At 35.3% G+C, this 25,347-nt stretch overlaps 1 protein-coding gene across 1 annotated transcript in view; it reads right to left on the bottom strand.

The window, feature by feature from the left end:
• SRFBP1 (serum response factor binding protein 1) overlaps window positions 1-468 on the bottom strand; it is a 60,166-nt gene extending 59,698 nt beyond the window's left edge. Inside the window, exon 1 of the mRNA XM_003259881.4 lies at window positions 362-468. Within this exon, the coding sequence (XP_003259929.1) occupies window positions 362-397 (36 nt within the window). The 5' untranslated portion in view covers window positions 398-468. The remainder of the gene's footprint in view (window positions 1-361) is intronic.
• Between the last annotated feature and the right edge of the window lie 24,879 nt (window positions 469-25,347).

Raw genomic sequence — 25,347 nt, 5'->3', positions numbered from 1 at the left:
GTTTATTAAGGGTCAGGCACTTGCAAATACTTTACGTATCTCAGTTAATCTCACAACCCTGGGACGAACTATCTTGAGTTCCGCTTTACAGAGGAGAATATTGAACATACAGGCTAAAGGGTCTTCCCAAAGTCCCACAGACATAAATTCGTGGGGCCCGACACATGTCTCTCACTTTAGTCACCTAGAGACCGAAAAGGGAAATTACCGGTTGCCAAACTCCAAGTTGCGGGAAACTCGCCTGGACCCACCACGAAAGTTCCTCCAACCGCACCCTCTATGCCCGCCTCCGACCACGCGTCTCAAAAGAGCTGGTTTTGAGGACCCTCAAAGTCAGCCCCATAAGTTCCTCGGCGCTCACCTCGTTATTGAGGTTCAGAGTTCCCGGCTGAGCCATGGTAGATGAAGGAATCTAATCCGCCGCTGCCTACACGTGAACCGGGTCTCTCAGACCGCGGCTGCGTCGCCACGCCCCTCAACGGAAGCCTCTTCTGTCCAAAACTCATCCACCTTCTACTCTAGCTGCCGCCCGGGAAAAAGAAAAGTCGACGCTTGGAAGGGAAAACCGGAAGTGAGATAGAGCAACTACCGGCGCAGAGGGCTACGCAACGGATTTGCGCGTTCCTATGGAAACCAGACGGGGACTGGTAGCTGGGTAGCGTCTAGTTTTTCAAGATTCGGTTTGTGTGTGTGTGTGTGTGTGTGTGTGTGTGTGTGTGTGTTTGTGCGCGCGCGCGCGCGCGCTCTTGGTACACTGCGCTCGCATTGTACTGGCCTTGGTTTTTCTCTCTTATGGCTAGGGGGGCGCTGAACGGCGGTGAAAGAGCTCTTCTAAAATGATCACTTGAATGAACGATTTTTTGCTTCCATTTTTTTAAATCTAGTGTTTGTGAAGATTTCTGCTTTTCTAACAAGCACGCCTTTTTAAATCCTCGCAGCTTTTTGTTCCAACCTCACATTATAGCTGAGGTGCGGACATTTTTTTTCCTGCACACTATAGAAGGATTTAAATTTAGGGAATGAACATTTGAAGCAAAACCAGGATACACATTTGGTACTGCCTGTGGGAATGGCTGTTTATTAGCCGGCAGGCATAGGAGACGTAAGGGAGTGTGTTTGAATTAGGTAATGTATAATTGTCAACACCTTCTAGTATTGACCATTAAAATGTGTCAAATGCTGGTCCAAGAGCTTTACATAAATTAGCTCCAAATCTCCACAGAAATCCAACAAGATAGAAATTATTATCCTTTTATTAATATTATTTTGTTAGAGACCCAGTCTTTCTCTGTCACCCAGGCTGGTGTGCAGTGGCACAGTCATAGCTCACTGCAGCCTCAAACTCCTGGGCTCAAGCCATCCTCTCACCTCAGCCTTCCAAATAACTAGGACTACAGGAGTGAGCCACGCTACTCTGCTGTGAACTATTATTTTACAGATGTGGAAAGTGACTTCAGAGGCACCAAGTGCCTCGCCCAGAGTCACTTGCCTGGGACTGTCCACTGCTACAGGACTTCAAGTCCAGCTACATAATACGTGGGGTACAGTGCAAAATGAAAATCCAGGCCCCTTTTTTCAAAATGCAGGAAAAACGTTTCTTTTGGCAGAGGGCGGTGGGTCACGCCTGTAATCCCAGTATTTTGGGAAGCCTAGGCGGGCGGATCACCTGAAGTCGGGAGTTCCAGACCAGACTGACCAACATGGAGAAACCCTGTCTCTACTAAAAATACAAAATTAGCCGAGCGTGGTGACGCATGCTTGTAATCCCAGCTACTTGGGAGGCTGAGGCAGGAGAATCACTTGAACCTGGAAGGCGGAGGTTGCCGTGAGCCAAGATCACTCCAGACTGGGCAACAAGAGTGAAACTTCGTCTCAAAAAAAAAAAAAAAAAAAAAAGTTTCTTCCATAGTATCTCTTGACTCTTCATGGTGTTTGTTAATTTACTATTTAATACGATGCTTCCTAAAGCACAGAGACATTAGGTTGTCAGGGCAGACCCTCAAAAGTGCCTGAGACCCCTGCCCCAAGACTCAGGTAGGAGTGTATGTGCTGGAGCAAGGTGGCAGCAGTTGCTGGGTGGGGACAGGAGAGCAGGAAACCAGAGAATCCACCTGAGGAGCTGTTGGGGACAGGACCACACATGACCTGAGACAACAAGGCCTTGGCACATGTTCCATTATCCCACTGGACTTCGCTTACAAAACTCAAATTCCAAAATGAAATTACTAATAATTTCAAGACTGCCCAAAGCTCAGTTAACCAAGGCCCACTTCTGAGCCTTTGCCCAAGAAACCAGCCTTGTCCAGAACCCATGCTGTTAACTCATAAAACTGAACTCCACTTAGAATAGCTCTGACTTGGTAAAAGAAGTTGGTATTCTTTTAGTTTGGTGCTTTATTTGGACACAAATGGATTTAACAGCTGACTTCCTGTTTGACCAGTGTTACATGAAGGTAGATCTGCCACTACTAAATCGTACGCTGAATTGTAATTGTTTCCTTTGTCTACCTTCTGTCATTAAAGCTGAACTCCTGGAGTGTAGGAGCTTTTTCAGCTCCAGGTGGGTAGTGTACACTTTGCATATAACTACATAGGAAGGAATGTCAAATAATCAAGATAAATAGAGAGCTTTATTGAAAATCTGTCTTCGAATTTGGGAGAAAGGAGTTATTATGATCTCATAATGCTTCAGAAAATGTATTATTAATACAAAATTTGCCTGTAACTCTGAAAAGCTTTGCAGTCTTTTCTTTTGGCCACCTCTTTTGCTCCCTAAAATCTCAGTTCTTAAACCACCAGTCTCCTCAGGATCAGCACTTGCTTAGTTGTTTTCCTCCTTAGCCCATACTGTCTCCCTTAGCTATGATGCTTCCTCTGCTACATCTGCTTTCTCAAATGCTACTCCTCAAGACCAGGTCAAATTCCATCCATCTCTTTTAAGAATTATTTCCACATCCCCAAAGATAAGTTTAATTTTGCTCACCAGTGGGTCATATTTATAGTATTTATGATAGTCTACCAGTGGGTCATACTTATAGTATTTATGATAGTCTAATTTGAAATTATTTGTGTACTGGTTATTCTTTTATATTAAAAGCTGTCAACAACCTTAGATACTCTTGTTTTTCAAGAGACTAATATTGTTCCATTTTCACAATATTAATATGAAATCATTTGTTCCAGATATATCACCTCCAAGTCAATCTTCCTACCTCTTTTGATGCCACAATCTCAAAAATTATTTTGTTTGGTAACAAAGGTATTTCTACTAACTGGCTTTCATTACGAAATGCCCAATTTCTCCAGTAATAATAACGTATTTGTAATAATTAGGTTGAAAGTTTATCTAGAAAGCAAATTGTCTCCCTGTTTTATTCATGGAGGGCTGACCTGGATGTATGAAATGACAAAGCTATAATAATTAAAAGCAACTAGTTTGAGACCTTTTTTTCTTTTTATTACAGTGCTCCAAATAGTGGAACTAAGGGTCCACAAACACATTCAATAGAGACTCAAGTTTTTCAATGTCAAGTTCCTCAAGAGGAACTTGTGTTAGTCCCACTGTGTTAGTTGGTTTGGGGTGCCATAATAAAATACCGCAATCTGGATAGCTTACACAATACAAATTTATTTAGGGTTATTGAAGTCCAAGATCAAGGTACCATCAGGATTAGTTTCTTGTAAGAGCTCTCTTCTTTGCTTGCAGATAGCCACCTTTTTTGTGCCACAACCCCATGTGACCTTTCTGCTGTGCACGTGTGGAGAGAGAGAGAGCTCTCTGGTGTTTTCCTCTTCTTACAGTAGCACCAATCCTGTTGGATTAGAGTCCTACCATTATGACCTTATTTAAACTTAATTACATCCCTAAAGATTTTTATCTCTGAGTAGCATCATATTGGGGGTTAGATCTTCAACATATGAATTTTGAAGGGCGGGGAATACAATTCGGTTCATAACACCCACTTTCCTTGAGAAATCTTCTGTGATTACAGAAGTCAAAGTAATCTCTTATCTAGCATGCTGGATTACTGCCATTATTCTCATTTTGCACTTAAGTTTTATCCATACAATTCTAGACTACAACGAAAATGGATGTTTAGCAAACAGAATTAAGAAAAGCATACTCACACATATATGAACAAATGATTTTTGAGAAAGTTTCAAAGGCAATTCTGTAAGGAAAAGTTAGTTTTCTCAACAAATTGTGCCTGAATAATTGGATACCTATATGGAACACACACGTGTTCACACACACCACTTTCACCCACATGTAACACCACCTAGAAAAACAACTCAAAATGGTTGAGTTTATATCTAAATGTAAAACCTATAAAACTTCAGGAAGAAATCATAGGACAAAAACTTTGTACTATGAGAAACTACATGCTAACAAATTGGACAACTTAGAAGAAAGGATAAATTCCTAGACACATACAATGTACCAAGATTGAACCATGAAGAAATCCAAAAGCTGAATAAACCAATAACAAGTGATAAGATAGAAGCCTTAATAAAAAGTTTTCCAGCAAAGAAAAGCCTGGGGCTTGATGGCTTCACTGCTGAATTTTACTGTGCACTTGAAGAAGAACTAAGAACAGCCCTACTGAATCTATTCTGAGAAATAAAGAAGAGAATACTTCCAAAGTCATTCTATGAAGCCAATATTACCCTAATACTAAAGGCAAAGACACGTCTAGAAAAGAAAACTATAGACCAATATCTCTGATGAACATTGATGCAAAAATTCTCAACAAAATATTAGTAAACTGAATTCAACAACACATTAAAACATCATCCATCGTGACAAAGTGAGATTTATCCCAAGGATGCAAGGATGGTTTACCCTATGCAAATCAATTGATATGACACATCATATCAACAGAATAAATGACAAAAATATGATAATTTTAAGTGATGCTGAGGAAACATTTGATAAAATTTAACATTCCTTCACAATAAAAACTCAACAGAGTATACAAAGAACATATCTCAACATAATAAAAGCCACATATGACAGAAACAGTATCATGATTGGTGAAAACCTGAAAGCCTTTCTGCTAAGATCTAGAACAAGACAAGGATGCTCACTTTAACCACTGTTATTGAACATAGTAATGAAAGTCTTAGCTAGAGCAATCAGACAAGAGAAAGAAATAAAGAGCATCTAAATTGGAAAGAAAGTAAAATTATCCTAGTTTTGCAGATTTTATGATCCTATATTTGGAAAAACAACATCCCCACCAAAAAGCTATTAGAACTGATAAATTGATTAAAGTTGCAGGATACAAAATCAGCATACAAAAATCAGTAGCATTTCTGTGTTCAGTGAACCATGTGACAAAGAAATCAAGAAAGTAATCCCACTTAGCTACAAATAAAATTAAATACCTAGATATAAACTTAACCAAATAAGTGAAAGATCTCTACAATGAAAACTACAATGCAAGAAAAACTGATGCAAGAAACTGAAGAGGACACACACAAAAATGGAAAGATATTCCATGTTTATGGATTGGAAGTATCAATATTTTTTAAATGTCCGTACTACCCAAAGCAACCTACAGATCCAATGCAGTCCTACCAAAATATCAATGACATTTTTCACAGAAATAGAAAAAACATCCTAAAATTTATGTGGAACCACAAACGACCCAGAATAGCCATAGCTAGCCTAAGCAAAAGACTAAAACTTGAGGAATCACATTATCTGGCTTCAAATTATTCTACGGAGCTATAGAAACCAAAATAACACGGTACTGGCACAGAAATAGACACACAGAACAATGGAACAGAGTAGAGAACCCAGAAGTAATTCACACATTTACAGTGAACTCAATTTTTACAAAGGTGCCAAGCACATGCATTGGGAAAAGGACATTTTCTTGAATAAATGCTGCTGGGAAACTGGATCTATATATGCAGAATAATGAAACTAGACTCCCATCTCTCACCATATATAAAAATCAAATAAAAATGGATTAAAGACTTAAATCTAAGACCTGAATCTATGAAACTATTAAAAGAAAACTTTAGGGAAGCTCTCCAGGACATTGGTCTGAACAAAGATTTATTGAGTAATAGTCAACAAGCACAGTCAACCAAAGCAAAAGTGGACACATGGGATCACATCAAGTTAAAATGCTTCCACACAACAAAAGAAACAATCAACACAGTGAAGAGAAAACCCACAGAATGGGAGAAAATATTTGGGAACTATTCATCTGAGAAAGGATTAATAACCAGACTATATAAGAAGCCCCAACAACTTAGTAGAAAAAAATTTAATAATCTGATTTAAAAATGAGCAAAATATCTGAATAGATACTTCTCAAAAAAGACATAAAAATGGCAAACAGGTATAAGAAGATGCTCAATATCTTGATCATCAGAGAAATGCAAATGAAAACTACAGTGAGATGTCTTCTCATTCCAGTTACAATGATTTTTATCCAGAAGACAGGCAATAACAAATGCTGGTGAGAATGTGAAGAAAAGGAAACCCCTGTACACTATTGGTGGGAATGTAAATTAGTACATCCACTATGGAGAACAGTATGGAGGTTCCTCAAAAAACTAACAATAGAACTACCGTATGTTACAGCAATCCCACTGCTAGGTATATACTCAAAAGAAAGGAAATCAGACTATCGGAGAGATGCCTGCACTTCCATATTTATTGCAGCACTATTCACAATAGCCAAGATTTTGAATCAACCTAATGTTCATCGACAGATAAATGGATAAATAAAATGTGATGCATACATGCAATGAAATACATTCAGCCATAAAAATGAGATCCTGTTATTTTCAGTAACATGGAAGGAAATGTAGGACATGATGTTAAGTGAAATAAGCCAGGCATAGAAAAAACAAACTTCACATGTCCTCACTTATCTGTGGGAGCTAAAAATCAAAACAATTGAACTCATGAAGATAGAGAATAGAATGATGGTTACCAGAGGCTGAGAAGGGTAGTGGATGGGGGAAGTGGGGTGGTTAATGAGTACAAAAATATAGGTAAATAGAAGGAATATGATCTAGTATATGATAGTACAACAGGGTGACTATGGTCAAGAATAATTTATTGTGCATTTAAAAATAACTAAAAGAGTATAATTGGAACATTCATAAAACAGAGAAATAATAAATGCTGGAGGTGATGGATACTCCATTTACCCTGATGTGATTATTACACATTGTATACCTGCATCAAGATATCTCATGTACCCTATAAATATATACACCTACTATGTATCTATAAAAATTAATAATACAAAAAATTAAGAAAAAATCTTTTCAATTGAAAAAAATATTGTGACCTTGGGTTAGGCAAACATTTATAGGATATTAGACAAAAAGCAGAATCCATATAAAAATACATTAAAAAGTCGGACTGAATCAGCGATAGAACTTCTACTCTTCAAAAGACACTGGGAGGATAGTGAAAAGAGAAGCCACACATGGAGAGAAAAATTTTGAAAATTACATATTTTATAAAGGACTTTAACCTTGACTATGTAAAGAACTCTCCAAACACAAAAGTTAAGAAAACAGGCAAAATATTTGAACAGATATTTCACTCTTAAAAGATATGTGAATAGCAAATAAGCACATGAAAATATGTTCAGCATCTTTATGAGAGGTGACAATGTGCTGGCAGCCCTTGCTCAGCCTCGTCCTCGGCGCCTCCTCGTCCTTGGCGCCCACTCTGGCCGCGCTTGAGGAGTTCTTCAGTCCACCGCTGCATTGTGGGAGCCCATCTCTGGGCTTCCCGAGGCCAGAGCAGGCTCCCTCTGCTTGCAGGGAGGTGTGGAGGGAGAGGCGCGGGCGGGAATCGAGGCTGCAGGCAGCGCGAGTTCCGGGTGGGCGCAGGCATGGCGGGCCTCGCACTCGGAGCGGCCGGCCAGCGCCAGTCCTGGGCAGTGAGGGGCTTACCACCCAGGCCATCAGCTGTGGAGGCGCCCAGGTTCCCCAGCACTGCCGGCCCGCCCGCGCCGGGCCTCAGCCGCCTCCCCGTGGGGCCAGGAGCGGGGGCTCATGCCTGTAATCCCAGCACTTTGGGAGGCCGAGGCCGGCAGATCACGAGGTCAGGAGATCGAGACCATCCTGGCTAACACGGTGAAACCCCGTCTCTGCTAAAAATCAAAAAATTCCAGACACAATTAGACATCAGGGAAATGCGAATGAAAACCACAATGTGATTTCTTTACATACCTATTAGAATGGCTAAAATAAAAAGTCTGATCATACCAAGTAGGATGTGGAGTACCTGGAACTCTCAAACATCACTAGTGGGAATGTAACCTGGTACAATTTAGAGACAGAGTTTCTTAAGAAGTTTCCAGTATATGACCTAGGCCTTCTCTTCTAGATTAATAGAGAAATGGAAGTACGTGTCCATACAGAATCTTGTGCTTAAATGTTCAGAGAAGTTTTACTTTTAATAGCCAAATGATAAAAACAATACAAAACTTTATTCAACAGGCAAATGAATAAACTATGATACACCCACACATACACGCACATGCACACACACACACACATGTACACACACAAACATCATTCAGTAAAAGCAATGGCACACACTACAACATGGATGAATTTCAAAATAATTATGCTGGGTGGCAGAATCAAGACAAAAAGAGTACACACTGTATTATTTCATTTATATAAAATTCTAGGAAATGCAAACTAATGTATATTTACAAAAATAAATCAATGGTTGTCTGCAGAAGTGAGAGAGAGGGGATAGAAGGATGCCAGAAAAATAATTGCAAATGGTCATGAGGAAGTTTTGGACGGTAATTGATATGTTCATCGTATCAATTTGTGATGGTAGCACAGTTGATACGTATGTCAAAACTTATCAAAGTGTATACTTTGTATATATATATGCAGTTAATTGTGTGTCAATTAAAGCTCAATAAAGCTGTTAAAATAAATACATTTACCCTTGGACTAGCAATTCTACTTCTAGAAAAATATGGTAACATTACACTGGTACAAATTATTGATGCATGTAAAAAGCTATTCAGTATATAAGTGTTTGTAATAATAGAAGATTGGGGGGAACTTGTCCATCAACCTGTAACTGACTAATAATCCATTAAAAAGAATAATCAGCTCTTTATTGGAATGAAAGGCTTTTCATGATATATTGCGTAATGAATAAATCGAGTATCACTACACAATAGTATGCTATTGTTTGTGTGTGTTAAGAGGGAAGATATGTGTACACACACACACACAAACCACAATTACTTGTTTGTATAGTATCTTTGTTCTTTACAGGGGAAGTCAGGAGCTGGGTAAATGTAGGTAAAGTCTTTCTACCATGCTTCCTTTTGTACCTTATAAATTTTGCACCATGTGTTATTAATTTTTAAACCAAATAAAATTTAAAACATAGTCTCATAGTTGTTGTTGCAATTGTGAAAGGAATATGTTCTCTCATTTCCATATACTTTAGCTGGTTATTGCCAATATAGATACAAACTATAAATCATGAATTTTTTTGTGTATGTTATCCAATCACTTTTTCAATTATTTTTTGGAAGTGAGAAGGATTTTTAAGTTTGCAATCATATTATTAGAAAGATAATTACCTCTTTCAGTATTTATAACAATTATTTTGTTTTGGATGATTATATTTATGAGAATTTTCAAACAAATGTATTAACAGTGCAAGTAATAACAGTGATAGTGAGTATCCCTTACTTTTTCATGACTTTAATGGGAAGAAGAGCTTTAACATTTCACAACTTAAAATGGTATTTGGTGTTTTTCATGGTGAATAATTTAATCAAATCCAGGTATTTTTTTTTCTATTTTACTAGAGGCCTTAATTGCTTTGATATGTTGTTTTTCTTTTTAAGGCACTTTTCCCATATGTGTTCTAATTGTATTGCAGCTGTTAGAAACTTATGGGCCAGTACTAAGAAAGTAGATGTAGCTCTATATTTTTCTTTTTTACTTAAATGAATAGATAAAAGAGAAGTTATTATTGAGAATCCTATCTTTTTTATAGCATATTGTTTACGACCTTTAGTATGTGAACTATTGTTAGTAATTCAGCTCACAGCAGATTGCAGCACAACTGAGTGTTTCATCTGCAATCCAGTACCACTGCTCTAAAATTTTATTTTCACTCTGGACTTTCAATCCTCTATCCCCTGGGTGGCAGTGTTGTTCTCCAAATTGCACATTGTAATCCAAATTGCAGATGTTTAGGAAAGCAATCTAAATATGATATGTGATAGCATTTTCTGAATTAGAAAATAGATGGATATACTAGGTCTTTTATTTATTTAATGCTTAGGATTAACACCTTAAGGTTTCAAATTTTGATTTTAAGTAAGTCACTAAGCAATAATAAAGTGTCTAAGTGAAACACTAATGGATTCCTTTAAGATTCTGTTTTTAAAAAATATATAACAAACTAAAGAGTGTAAACAGCTACTGTATAAGAGGCAGGTAGTTGAGAAGTCACTAAACTAATAGCTTTACTAAATCAATCTTCTAACGTATTTCTGGCATAAATTGCATTTTAATTTTTATGGAGCATTTTGATTAGATTTGTTACTTTATGTGTCTAGGAAATCTAAGAAAGTTTTATTCTAGAAATTTTATATCTTAAAAATTTCAATAGCTAGTTAATGTCACGAAGCCAAGTTTTATAAAATTCAAAGTGATAGAGCTAACATGTACTTAGCAATTTAACATTTTGGCTAAGAGCTTTGGCTCTGGAATCAGACTATCTGATGTTAAATTCTAATTCTACCTCTTAATAGCTATATGATCTTGGGGAAATTATGTAAGCTCTCTGTGCCAAGGCATCTTTATTTGTGAAAATAGGAGTGATAATCTATCTCACAGGATTGTTGTGATGTTTAAATGAAAACACAGTATAGAGTTCTTGATGAATATTTACCTCTAAATAATTTACTGTTATTTTTATTATTTCATTTGATCTTAACAGTAACTTTGTGAGATAGGCATGGTACATATGAGGGATTCATGTCTTATGAATAACAAATATACCTAAGGTCATAGAGGTAATAAGGGGGCAGTCCAAGTCTTTTGACATAAAATCACTGGTAGCAGTTTTATAACAGTTCTATGATATGAATGTAAAATTACATTAATAGTTTGTAGCCACCATGTCATTAATTCCCATTCATCTAATTATTTATTAATTAATATCAATAATTAATGAGGTAATATAACTTATAAACTATACATTCCTTCACATATACAATTTACTTATTTTAATTATTTGCCAATTAGCCCAAGATAGGCTCAAGATTATTGCAACAAAGGCTGTAATAATTTAAAGTTAAGTTCAGAAAACATTATTAAAACCCAGTTCAGATTCTTTTCAACATAGTGATTGGCTTTGATTCATTTTAATAAACGTTTTTGAGTGTCTATTTTGCAAAGTATTGTACTAGGTTCAGTGGGAGATACAAAAATGATGAAGACATTGTCCACGTCCACCGTGGACTTACAGAGTAGTAACTTAAATGATTCTAATACCAAGATAGACTACATTAAGTACTGTAATAAGAGTGTGAGGCACCGTTGGAGTCTAACAGGGCAGTGAACAAGCAGTTTGACGAGGATGCTTCCTACAAGAGGTGGAATTTGAATTTCATTTTCAAGGAAGGAAGCACTTTAATAGGAAGCTGAAGAATAGGAAGAAAAAGTTTCCACTGGAAGATATTAGTCAGATAAAAGTAGGTAGTAGAAGACACACTATTTCACAGATAGAATAGAGCTTCCAAGGGATTTTTCATAAACCCCTAAAATCTCCAAAAACATTGTTAGGCCTAGAAATGAAAACCTTTTTAATTTCTTAAATATATTTTCTACACACATCCCTCCTAAAAAAATGATAGTTTTCTTAAGTTATTAAACATTTGAAAAAACTGAAATAAAGTGTTTTAAGGCAAAAAACAAAATACATGAATCTTAATAGACTGATAGAAGTAGGTTTCAGAATACCTGGAAATTTATGGATCTGTAAATGATTGAGTAATCTCTAAAGGAAATTTTGCTGCATTATACTTGAAGATAGAAGTTTGAAAGAAAGTAAAGTGAATGATATTGTGAAAGTTGATTATTCAAAATGGAGACATTCATGTCATACCCAACTAAAATGGAATTGGGAAGCCATGGGGAAGGACACCCAAGTCCCTGTTCCAGGAACTATTTTTGCAATTCAAGAGAAAAAAACATCACTTTAAGATTACACCTTACATAGTAACTGCTGCCACTTACTACTTAGAGCTCAGAAGCTCCTACGCTCACTCAGCTCAACACTGCTAGTGCCAATGAACTTTCTTTCAAAGCAACGTACGTAACTTTTCTCTTTTTCTCAATAAAATTCCAGCCTTTCTTTTTGTTTTGCAGACACATCTAAGAGCTACTCTGGATTGTGTGCATTGAATTGCAATTTTAATCCTTGTATATTATTCCCAAGTAACTTGTTTATTTGGAAATTCAACTATAAATAGTTTTACTTAAGGTTTACAATGTAAGCCTGTTCGGAGAAAACATTTTTAATTTGTCCATGAAGGAATAAAGGATTTGTAACAAATTTTTTGGTCCACTTCTCCATCAAGACCAAGAGAGAGGCAAGATATATGGCCTGGAGAGGTAAAATTAGCAGGTCACCTAGTCTCTCCTTGAAGAAATCAAATGCTGTTTCTCTAGTAAGAAGAAGAGTAAGAGAGAGAAACTCTATTATTTTGCCCAATTTATAGTCAAGCATGATATCTCTGCTTCATTATTCTACAGAGATTCCTCAATGTGCTCACTGAACTTTGGTAACTACTTGTTACCACTCTACTGCAAGTCTACTTCTCAATGTCACCAGTGACCTCTTAGGCACTAAGCTGGATTTCAGAGCGCTTTAGTATGAGATCATCATCCCAGTCCTTTGCCACTGATTGACAGACTTGACTGTGTTGGCTGAGCCAGTGACCGCTTCCTCTCTTGCCTCCCAACATGTATCACTATCTAAGCTATAAGCCTCATCATGTAGTGGTTGCTTCACACTAGACTTTTTCATACCTGACCTAGCCACATGGACACTATTAATTCAACAAAAAATTATCCAGCCCAAATGTCAACAGTGCTGAGGTTGAAAACCCCTGATCTATGTTTGTGTCCATAACAACCAGCTGTATGAATGAAGTACCAAGGGCTGGGCTGTGGGAGAGGATAAAATCTGCAGAAGTTTGGGCTTAAAAACAAAGACAGTAATGTTGTTAGGGAGTGCTGTGACACACCAATATGTAGGAATGTATCTACTTTCTGTGTTTGGTTAATAATTTATTAAATATACTTGAAAATCAATATAATCTGTAGGGAGCCTTTAAAATGATGCTTTCATAGTTGTTTTTTTTTTACAGTCATGGAAAGCAAATGGTTCTCTAAAACTTACAGATAATTAAAGACTTCTTAAACTCACAGCATACAAATATTTCAACATTTAAATAGAAGTTCATTTTCTTCTAAAGTAATTTCCTTGTACATTCTTACAAAAGTACAAAAAGGACAACATTAGTAGATTTAAGAACCTATATTTAACCTAAATCGAGATTTTTCTACAAATTATCCCTGTTCCCAAAAAGTTTAAAAGATATAGAGTAATGTGATATTAAACCAAATAATTTCATCACAATGGAGCATTTTACTTTTAAGAAATGTTGGGCAATATTTCCTATTTAACCTTTCATGCTAGGTTTTAACTGTATATATGCTACATAACATAGCAGATTAATCCAAGTCATTCTATTTATGCAGTGGATTGTTACATATGACCAGTTACCATATAATGTCATACTGTAATTGCAAAAATGGCAATATTTATGATAAAGCTTAGAAAATCTTTGTAATAAAAAGCAGACCTCACTGCTCCAATTTTTTATAAAAATTACTTCTCCTTCTATTAATTTTTTCCCTTGAATGGTACCTTTTATAGTATGTTAATACGCAAAGATATTTACATTACTTTTAGCTAAGTTAGCCTTTTACATGGTTGCTTTATTTTTGGGTATACAGAATTTATCAAAAGACACTGATAGTAGATTCTTAAGCGATTCTGAAATTTTTTTCCCCTTTTAGGTTCCTACAGAACGATTTTCCTCAGAAAAGTGTATATCTAAGAAATTAATGAACCAAAAGAAAATGAATGACACAAGACAGCAACTGTATTTCCAGTAGTATCTTATATCCCAAGAAACACTAAAATATTACATTGTCTAATATTAGGCGTATTATCATGCAATGACCTTGAGCCAAAGACCACCAGAAGCACAGCTGTAGTCAAACGAGTTAGATTTATTACTTGTTTCAATGAGGGAGAATGCATACTTTAGGGAAACACAGGGTCTCAGTAAGAAGGTGTTTGAAAGCATTTGTAGAATTAGGGGTTTGCTTGAGTAATTCTGGGGAAGATCTGATGAAGCAGGGGTTAGATCTAAATTGGGTGCTTTCAGAAAGCAGAAGGAAAATCCACGAATATATCAATAAATCTGATGTATACGGGAGGGCTGACTACAGTGAAGATAAAGTTGAAATTGGTTTATAAAAACAGTCACTCATTTTAGCTGGGGAAAGGAATATTTGGTATTTTGTGGTTGCACAATGACCATTTTTTAGTTTCACTTAGTCATGCTCTCAGTTACCTCATTTGATGTTGATATTCTGTGAGACTGTTTATGTTCAAGAGCGGAACAATATGGCCTAGTTTTGAGCATCAAACCAGTTTGTAACAACACTGTTTTAGATCAGTTCTCCAATATCAGGAGCAGCTGTTTTTCTTCCTCAGCTCTATTTACAAAACTTATTCTTTGTTCTGTCTTATTTACTGATGTAATCTTAGTCATCTAAACCAGAAACATTTGATTAATTTTAATATCTCGTTTATCTTACCCTGACACCTTAAAGGATTATTTGTCACCAATTTCTGTCATAAGTATCCATGAAATGTCTTTTAAATTCATTCCTCATCCTCTATCTCACTACCTTTGTTCAGTCTGTCATTATGTCTTACCTAAAATGTTAAAATTGCCAGCAAACTGGTCTCCCTGTTTCTTGTTTTGCACCCTACAATGCCATTCTCTCACTAATATCAAAACCTTCTTCCCCAAACATAAAAGGATCATTTTGTTTCTTCATTTTATAACCTTTAATGACTCTCTTTATCCATACATTTTATTGTACAAGGTCTCAAGTCCTATCCTGCCATTCAAAGCCCTTAACAATTTGGTGCATCTTAACATTACCATCTCACTTCAAATCAGTCTACCATTTCCCATATATGGTCAGTGTCCAATAATTCATTCAACAAATATTTGTTGAAGGTCTTCATCATGTGCTTTTATTGGGCCCTGTTATTTTCCGTAATTTTTAAAATTATGTGACCACTACTGTGCTTGTTAAATTTCTGTCTGCCCACTAAACTCTAAGCCCAGTATTAGTTGGAACCATGTCTGATTTTGCTCACCATCTTATTCCCCGCATCTAGCCAAATATCTGTGCTATTAACAGGGACTACTACATGTATTTTGTGCATGGTGTGATTGAGTACTTGGTTAAATTGAGAATATTATTAATAAAAAACAGCAAAGTCAGATTTTCTTAATATTCGAGAATACTATTAATAGTCACTAAGATGAATAAAAAGCTACGTCAGCATGAACATAAAGGCAGGCTGAGCAATGGATTAAATGAATCCTCATAAAATGCAGAATTTAGATAATTATAAAGGGACTCCAAGTTAAACTGGTTTTTTGACTCAATGTTACAAAGATCTGAAAATAATTCTACATTGACATGTTGATACCTTTCCGAGATTGAGAATTTGATGAATAGCTAGATGCTGCCAAGAAAATTTTTAGAGATTTAAGAGCCATGGACTAGGAATCAGAATGCTTCTGTGTCTAGTGCCAATATGAAAACTTATTACTGCTGTGGCCCTGGGAGAGTCACTTCATCTTGAACTTCAGGATCGTCACATGTAAAACTAGGGTGGTAGATTGATCTCTACATAGACTATCTTAATTCCACAAGACAAAAGGTACAGCAGCACTCCCTGCCCCAAAGGCTTCTTAAATTTACTTCTGATTTTTTTTGACAAATTGAAGATATGCTTTCTCTGTGCAATTCCCAATGTGAGGAAATGGCAAATTACCACTTACCATCATTATCTTCTAATTAATCAAAAAGAAATATTAGTCAAGGATAATTCAAGGTGTTTCCTACTTTCCATTTCTGCTTATTCTGTTTCAGACCAAATCTAGTATAATGAAACACCAATATGTCCTTGAAGATTCAGCATACATTGAATTAGCTCCTGGGCCACTAAACTCTATTGTCTCCCTCTATATTTTACTTCTAGTTGGTTTCATTTTTTAAATTCTTTGAAATATTGATTGCAGGACTCTCAAGTTCTCTATTTAATTATATATTATTCTAGATTGATAATTCTGTAATTGTGATTGATAGTTTTTTCTACTCCTTGTTCTCCTTATATGATATTTTAAGAGAATCATTGATTTTTTTAAAAAGCTGGGACAACTAAAAATATATTCACCTGCCCAGAGTATAGACTACAGTTAGCCTCCTGTACAGAAAGGTTGGCATGCTTACTCATTTTGAATCCTTTAGAGGAATATAAGTGAATTGGTAGGTACAACTTATGTTGAAGTGAATGTGCCTCCAAGTCTTTCTCCTTCCTGGTGACAGGAATTTTGATACAATGGTATGAACTTCAGCAATATTTGCAAACATACAGATGAGTCCACATATAAAAATTGCAAAGGAAAGTTTCGAAGGAGCTTGGGACCTTGATTACTTTGTCAAACTGTCATATCAAGTTTTGGCTTTTCCTTGAAGAAAACAATAACCAACCAACCAAATAAACAAAAAAATTTATGTGTTTAAGCCACTGTTGATTTTGATTTTCTGTAACAGTTGGGTCAAGCTAAATTTCTCTGATATAATGATAATGGTAACCATCTTTTTAAAAAGTTTCTGCTGATTTGCCTACCAACTGGTCACTTTTCCTCCCAGACAATTACCTATCTACTCAAAAGCACTCAATGCAGTTTGGTGAGATAATATTATGAAATAGCAAATTTACATAAAAATAAAAAGAATATCTGCCTCCTTTTCATATCCCATGTAATACTTACACCTGGACGCTGAGAGTCTCTTCTCTTCCCCAGCCAAAACGCCAAAAATCAAAGAACACGGATAAAGGCTACAGAAAGTATTAAACACACACACACACACACACACACACACACACACACACGCACATGCAGAAAGAAAAAGAAAGGCCACTGGTTAAAGCAGAATTCAGAAGTCCTAGAATACACACGGAAATGTTAATCTTCTTGCTTGGACAAACTGTATTAATAGAGTGCAGGACCAGATAAAAGAAGGAATTTAGAATACCATGAGGCAAGGGCAAATGTGCTAGAGGAACTAACAGACTTTGCCAAGGCTTCAGTGATATGGTTTGGCTTGTGTCCCCACCCAAATCTCATCTTGTAACTCCCATAATTCCCATGTGTTGTGGGAGGGACACAGTGGCAGATGTTTGAATCATGGGGTGGGTCTTTCCCCTGCTATTCTCATGACAGTGAATGGGTCTCATGAGATCTGATGGTTTTAAAAACGGGAGTTTCTTTGCACAAGCTCTCTCTCTTTGCCTGTTGCCATCCATGTAAGACATAACTTGATCCTGCTTGCCTTCTGCCATGATTGTGAGCCCTCCCCTATGTGGAACTATAAGTCCATTAAACCTCTGTTTCTTCCCAGTTTCAGGTATGTCTTTATCAGCAGCATGAAAACGGACTAATACATTCAGCAAACTGTTTTTTGATTCCATTTACCATATTTTTCATTCTCAAATATCCGATCACTATCAGCCATCCTACTTTCTTTTCCTTTCTAGCATTTTTTATGAAAAAATTTTCAAACATACCGAAAAGTTGAGAGTAAATACATGTAACCCACCACCTGGATTCTATCATTAACATTGTACTATATTTGTTTTATAACATTATCTATCTATCTGTCTGTCTATCTATCTATCATCTATCTATTTATCTCTCCACCATTTATCCATCTTACTTTAGGTAAGTTTTAATGTAAATTTCAGATGTCCATAAACTTCTCCTTTAATATCTGGGAATGAATGTCATTAACCAAAGTGTAATATTATTGTAATATTATTACAATAACAGTAATTCTCTCTGATATATGTAATTATTTGTGTATTTAAAAATTATTATATTAAAACAATTATTGTACATAATAATTGTGTAATTATAGAATACATACGTGCAATATGTAATTCTCTCTGAAATACATATTTTTGAATACATACATATACATGTGATTACTTGCATACCTACTTTACCACTGGACTATGATCCCCTTGAGGGCATGTGCAATGATCTACATATATCTGCATTCCCAATGACTAGCCTAGGACCATTTAGCAGGTGATAAATAAATGCTAGAATGAATGAAGTTACCTTCTCACAGTAGCACTAATCTAGTCAGTTTAGGTAATAGGATCATTCCCATTGGATCACTCAGATCCAAAATTAGGTTACTTACACAAGTCAGGCAGGGAACAGTGACAGGATGTCAGGACACAGACTGAGTTTATAGCCAATGCAAGCTTTTTTCTGAAATGCTTTTCTTACATTTAACTATATCCTAAAAAAGTGAGAAAATCAAAATTTACTACATGACAAAGGGCATAATGCTTAATTGCTTTCTTCACTAGGGCACGCCTATTACTATAATCACGTTTATTCTCTATCATGCTTAACTAAAGCCTAATATTTTTATTATTAGTTGAGTATGCCAAGAATAATCACAGTTATAGTCTCTTAATTCAGAATTACTTTCAGAGTATGTTGTACCTTTGAGCTTAGTTAAATAAAACTCGATTGTACATAGCATAAAGATACCACCAAGGAGTGAAGTGTCACATCAAATCTAACTGGACACAACTAAAGTTGGCTTTTAGGCATCTGTGTTGATTTTCCATGGTTGCCTATAGTATAAGTTTTACTGATATTATCATGTTAATAAGAAAATTAGGACTGTGTAATATACCATTCTTCCAACAATGTAATGAGATAATTTATACCCCCTGCTAAGAGAATCAGTCTGCATACTTACTGAACAGATGCAAGGAAGAGAAATGTGTGATAAGCTCTGGTGGGATGACACCATCCACGATATTAAACAAGAAGCATGTGTCATAAATGTGAACCTTATATAATAGAATAACACCTTTTAAAACACAAATGCGATCATAAAACCATCTGCTTCATAATCATCTTGCAAAGTACATCTGGTATTACTATATTGGTTCTCTAAATTGTTCCTAGATGAATTTTAAAAACATAAAATAAATACAGATAGTCTATGGGCTGAAAGACTAAATGTCCAGATGGCCTCTTTTAGTACCTTTGATAATTTCATCATTGTATTTCTTAATTAAGCTCTGTGAGTAAGCATGTAACTTAGCATTAAAAACATATATTGATTAAATGAGTGTTTGAAGGACTCAGGTAAGTGGTGGTCTTAAATTTAATTTTGTAAGTTGAATATAATTTTATTTCTAGTTAATCGCTCCTTTATATTAAATTTAAAGAAAATACAACATCCCTAGAGTCTTTACTTCAATCCTTCAATCATGATATCATATAATATGATATTTTGTTTGAAAAAACTGGAAAGTTTAAATTGACAAATTAATGTACACTAGTTAGTGGATTCTAAATTTAAACATATTAAGAAAGGCAAACAAAAACTTAGTCTATACTCAGAAGACATTCTTAATTTTTACTATCACAGACATCAGATAATTTGTTAATTATATTTTTAATAAGACTAATATTTGAGTTGGAAATTATTTTCTGATTCGGCACAATTTTTGTCTAAAGTGAGGAAAAATTCATCTTTGGACCATAGTTGGAGAAAACCTACAAATAATTTGTGCATAATAGAATATTATTTTAATTATTATGTGAACTACATTTTTCACTATAACCCTTCTCCTGTGAGAGTTTGAACTGTTTTCTTAGTTGAGATTTACATTTGCATGTATGTCTTCTCTCTTGTTGGCCTTGTTATAGAAATAATCCTTTCACTTTTGCTCTACTGGAGAGCGAGGAAAAAGTGCTTCCACTGGAATGTTTTAACAACACTTAAAATCAACATTCAAAAAATATTTATTGGGTTACTGAAAATATGAGCAGAGAGCCACTGCTCTAGTAGGTGTGTAATACTGTAGTATTCTAATAATTTTTAGAGAAATTTTGTGAAATATATTAAAACGTAAAATGTTTTTATCTTTTATTTCAGCAATTTTATTCCTAAAACTATAGGTAAACTTTGCAAATGTACACAGACATATACATAGTCATATATGTTCCAAGTTATTTATTGTACTCTAATCTTGTTTGCAAACTGTGAAAAATTGAAAATGAAATAATTATTGCACCATAGAAAAGCTGAAAAAAGGTCCCATTTATGCTTATCTTTTTGTTGAAAGGAACCTGAAACTATCAAACGGTTATAAATGCATAAAAACAAACAAAACAAAGAAAAACAAACAGAAGATCTCAAAACACTGTTAACAATGGGTCTGTATGCTTTCGAAAATTTGATATTTTTTTAATTTTGGCTTGCTTACGTATTTTACAACCAACACTCTTGTAAACTGACAAATAATAAAATGAATCCTTTCAGTGGCTGCATGGATACTTGAAGTGATTTTAATTTCTTCATCTCCTTTACTCCTACATGCAACAATTGTTAACTTTTGAATATCCTATTACTTTTGAAATCTTCCCTACATTTCACTCTTTGCAAATCCAGTCCTTCTCATAATATAGCTGTTACTTAATCTTTCAGTGCCAAAACAACATTTTACATAATTGCATTATGATTTTTCTGTTATTTATTATTACCCTGATATTCATTATACATATTTCTGAAAATTTATTTTTGTTTCAGAATAATTTATTTCCCATATAGAATCAATGTTCATAGTTTTGGTGGTCCTATTTTTAGTTATTTCTGCAATGTAGTTATTTCAGTCACATCCCTAGGTATTTTCCCCCCTTATCATAGAAGCCCCTGCTAAGAGAACTGTAGAATTTATTTGTCACGCAAACTGGAATGTATGAGTACTATAATTATGTGAATATATAACTACAAATGCTAGCAGGTCATTCTAGCAGGAGTTCAGTAGGTAGAAATAATATTATTTACATAAAGTCTAAATAAGTACCTTCTAGCTGCAGAGCAATAGAAAGGTTTAGTAGAAAAAGCAGAGTCATACTATATGAACCATGTGCTATTCAAGTTTAAGAAAATTTCCCTGCACTGGTTTTGCTCTCTAAGGCTAAAGGTCCATGTTGAGACTCCCAGTTAATAGTTAAAAGTTTGTGCTTTTATTATGTGCTTGCCCCCCGATATTAGAACCTTGGTTTACTTAAAAAAAAAAAACCCAAATACCCATCAATGATAGACTGGATAAAGAAAATGTGATACATATACACTATAGAATACTACACAGCCATAAAAAGGAGTGAGAACATGTTTTTGCCAGGATGTGGATGAAGCTGGAAGCCATCATCCTCAGCAAACTAACACAGGAACAGAAAAGCAAACACCACATGTTTGCTTAAGTGGAAGTTGAACAATGAGAACACATGGACACAGGGAGGAGAACAACACACACCAGGGCCTGTTGCGGTGTTGTGGGGGGATGAGGGAAGGGAACTTAAAGTACAGATCAATAGGTGCAGCAAACCACCATGGCACGCATATACTTATGTAACAAACATGCACATTCTACACATGTATTCCAGAACTTAAAATAAAATAAAATAAATTTCAAATTTTATTTTAGATTAAGGGTATATGTGCAGGTTTGTTACATGGGAATATTTTGTGATGCTGAAGTTTGGAATAAAGATGATCCCAGTACCCCAGTAGTGAGCATAGTACTCAATTAGCTAATAAGTAGTTTTCCAGCCCCTTTCCCCTTTTTATCTCTCTCTTGTAGTCCCAGTTTCTATCATCCCCATCTTTATGTCCATATGTACTCAATGCTTAGCTCCCACTTATCAGTGAGAGCATGTGGTATTTGGTTTTCTATTTCTGTGTTAATTTGCTTAGGTAATGGCTTCCAGCTGCATCTTGGTTTACTTTTGATACAGCCTATTTGATTTATACGCAGCACAAGTTGGATCCTTATGCATGCCAGTATTCTTGACCTCACACCCAAACTCACATTCCAGTTTCAAATAGTTCATTCGAAGGAATTTACTTTTTCATTGTGTTCAAGCCACTTACTCTTTTAGAAATTCTGACAGGAGATATTACTACTCTCAAAGAACTAAAAAATTAAAATTCTTTAATAGTGATATTAGGAGGCTTAGTTAAGAAGGCAAAAGGTGAGTTGGGTAAGAAGGATAGATAAGACTTTTGACAGTTGGAAGACATCTAAAATACAGAGCACAATTAAGGGCAAAAAAGTGAGACTTCAAAAGAAAAGAAGCAGAAAAAGAAATTAAGTTTAATTGAGTACTTTTTAAAAACTGAACATTATACTAGGAACTATTCAAATATGTTTTATTTACCCACCACAGCATTAAGTTAGCTCGGCCTATATGGTTCCCAAGTGCATACTCTTTTCTCATATTTCTGAATTCAAGTTTCTGGTTGGGACTTGGAGATGGTAGAGTAAGCCTTTGCAAAAGTCCTTAGAGCAAAGAAATGGGAGAAAAAATGAACGTCTTTGTTACAATGAATTTCTGACAATTTTATCATCAGCTAAAGAACTTAAATTTTAGCCTAGAGACTCTGTAGTCATATCAGTAACATCATCTATTGTTTCCAAAGTAATAAGCAACTGGAGTCTATAAGGAAGGTAATAGAGCAGAGGAAGGGAGAATAAAAGGATCTCATTAAGGTATTAAAATGCCTAGTGGTAATATTTCCTTGACATTTCATACTTATCCTTAGGAACTAATCAAATATGTCCTATGAAACTGTCTGGATCAAGGACATCACTCCATTTTTTCAGAAAATAAAGGACAGTGATGAATTACATGGAAGATAATTTGACAATCTTTTTCTGCTAAAGGTTGGTTGTGAAATATTAACTATATGCTTTATTTATTCATTATGTATATGTTTTTTTTTTACTTTCAAAAACAAGAGACTTTAACTTGATATAGGCTCCGGGGGTAGAGAGTGAGAAAGAATACATTATTTCAGAATCAGCAAGTTGTGTAGTTATACCATAGTTATAACAACCTCAAATTGCTAATATTTCTATCTCCCAGGAAGGACAAAAAAGGAGAAAAGTTAAGGATTAAGAACAATGTTAACAGTAATAAAAAATAATAATGAATTCTAGTATTCACAATAATAAAACAGCAAAATTTGTTTTCTAAGTGCCATATGTCTCTAAGCCCTTGATGTGCTTTATTTTACCCTCAAAATGACCCTTTAAGGGTGGTACCATTATCAAGGAAAAAAGTTTCCCAATAGTTTCAACAACTGAAGCACAGTTAGCAAATTAATTCACCAAAGCATATCATACAGTGAGGAAATGTTGAAGCCACTATTTGAACAGGGATGATCTGGGTCAAGCCATACCCTTAACCACCAAATTCTATTATATCAAAATAATTCCAACACAAATACATATGGAATGTAAGAGATTGCCTAATTCTGGTTTTCTATGGTACCTAGAGAATAGAAGATGATGACAATGATGGGATATTCATTATACTATACTTAGAACAACTGACATCTGTAATACATTGGTATTACTTTGGATCCATGCTTCTACCTGTAATTTTTAAAAAATTTTAAAATTGACAGTTTATCAAAGGATTGGTGCTTATATTGTGTGATATGGTCAGTGACAATTTTCAATGTCTCTTATTTAAGTGCTTGATGCTTCCTTGACTGGGACAAAAAGGAAGAATATGTATTTATATCCTCAAACAGAAGGTGGCTTTCAAAATCTGTTGTATTGAGAGAGATATCAAGCCAGATAAATAATGTCAAGATTCATCCACAGTTTTTCATTGTATAACATGATTAGTATTCAGGGTGAAGTATTTAGGCACATAATTCTTCACTGTTTTCTTCTTCTTTTCCCTCTCACTATTCAGCGCTCCTTTCTCATAAATTCCCTGACACTACTTTCTTCAAATGTTTTGATCTGTTTCCACCTGAGTTGTTTCATTTTCCATGTATTGAATAAAAGTTATCTAGGGAAAGAAATCAGAGTTAAAGTTATTAGTTGGTTTCCAGAATTCTCTTGCAAGTGAGTATGAGTTTTCTATTTACTACTTCAGCAGCTATCTATTTGTTGTAGTTTTACTTTGTTTCTCGTAAAATTAATCACACAATTTAATGGTCCATCTACCTGTTGTAGAACAATAAGGAAATATATTTTACTGGATGTGGTGGCTCACGCCTGTAACCCTCGCACTTTGGGAAGTGGAGAGAGAGAATTGCTTGGGTCCAGGAAATTGAGACCAGCTTGGGCAATATAGTGAGACCCAGTCTCTACAAAAAATTTAAAAATTAGCTGGGCATGGTGGTGCACGTTTATAGTCCCAGCTACTCAGTAGGCAGAGGCAGAAGAAGGCTTGAGAAGAAGGCTTGAGCCCAGGAATTTGAGGATGGAATAAGCTGTGATTCTGCCATTGCACTCCAGCCCTGGCATCAGAAACAAAACAAAGAAAGAAAGAAAATATTTTAAATACACTTATTACACAGAGACCTTAAAACTAAACACCTACTGTATTCTCATTTGATTTTTTTTTTGATCATGGTGAAAGCATTTTTAATCACATTCATAATTTTGTACCTTTAGTTCTACTTATCACTGCTTACAGAATTGTTTCTATTAAGTCAAATGCTTGCCAAACTAATCAATTGTGATCAATTAAGGCTAATTAGTGAGTCAATATATTATGTCATACTATCAATAGCTTTTTTATTGTCAAGAAGAAACACTGAGGTTCAGAAGACATTTTCGTGATTCGTGAGTGAAAGAGAGAGAGATTGAACAAGTACCAGTATGTCTGGAATAGTTAAATGACAGGAAAAATACAATAGTTTCTTGACCGTTATTCTAAGGCTAGGGAAAAGGTGAGGGATGCTATCACAGTAAAAGTGTATGAATGCATAGTAACTTCCACGTGCCAGATACTGTGCCAACACAGGAAAAGAGAATACTGTGCTAAATCATGCCTTCGTGCATATCAG

Source organism: Nomascus leucogenys, chromosome 2 (assembly GCF_006542625.1).
Source record: "Nomascus leucogenys isolate Asia chromosome 2, Asia_NLE_v1, whole genome shotgun sequence".
NCBI lineage: Eukaryota > Metazoa > Chordata > Mammalia > Primates > Hylobatidae > Nomascus > Nomascus leucogenys.
This window is presented reverse-complemented; position numbering and strand designations above follow the sequence as displayed.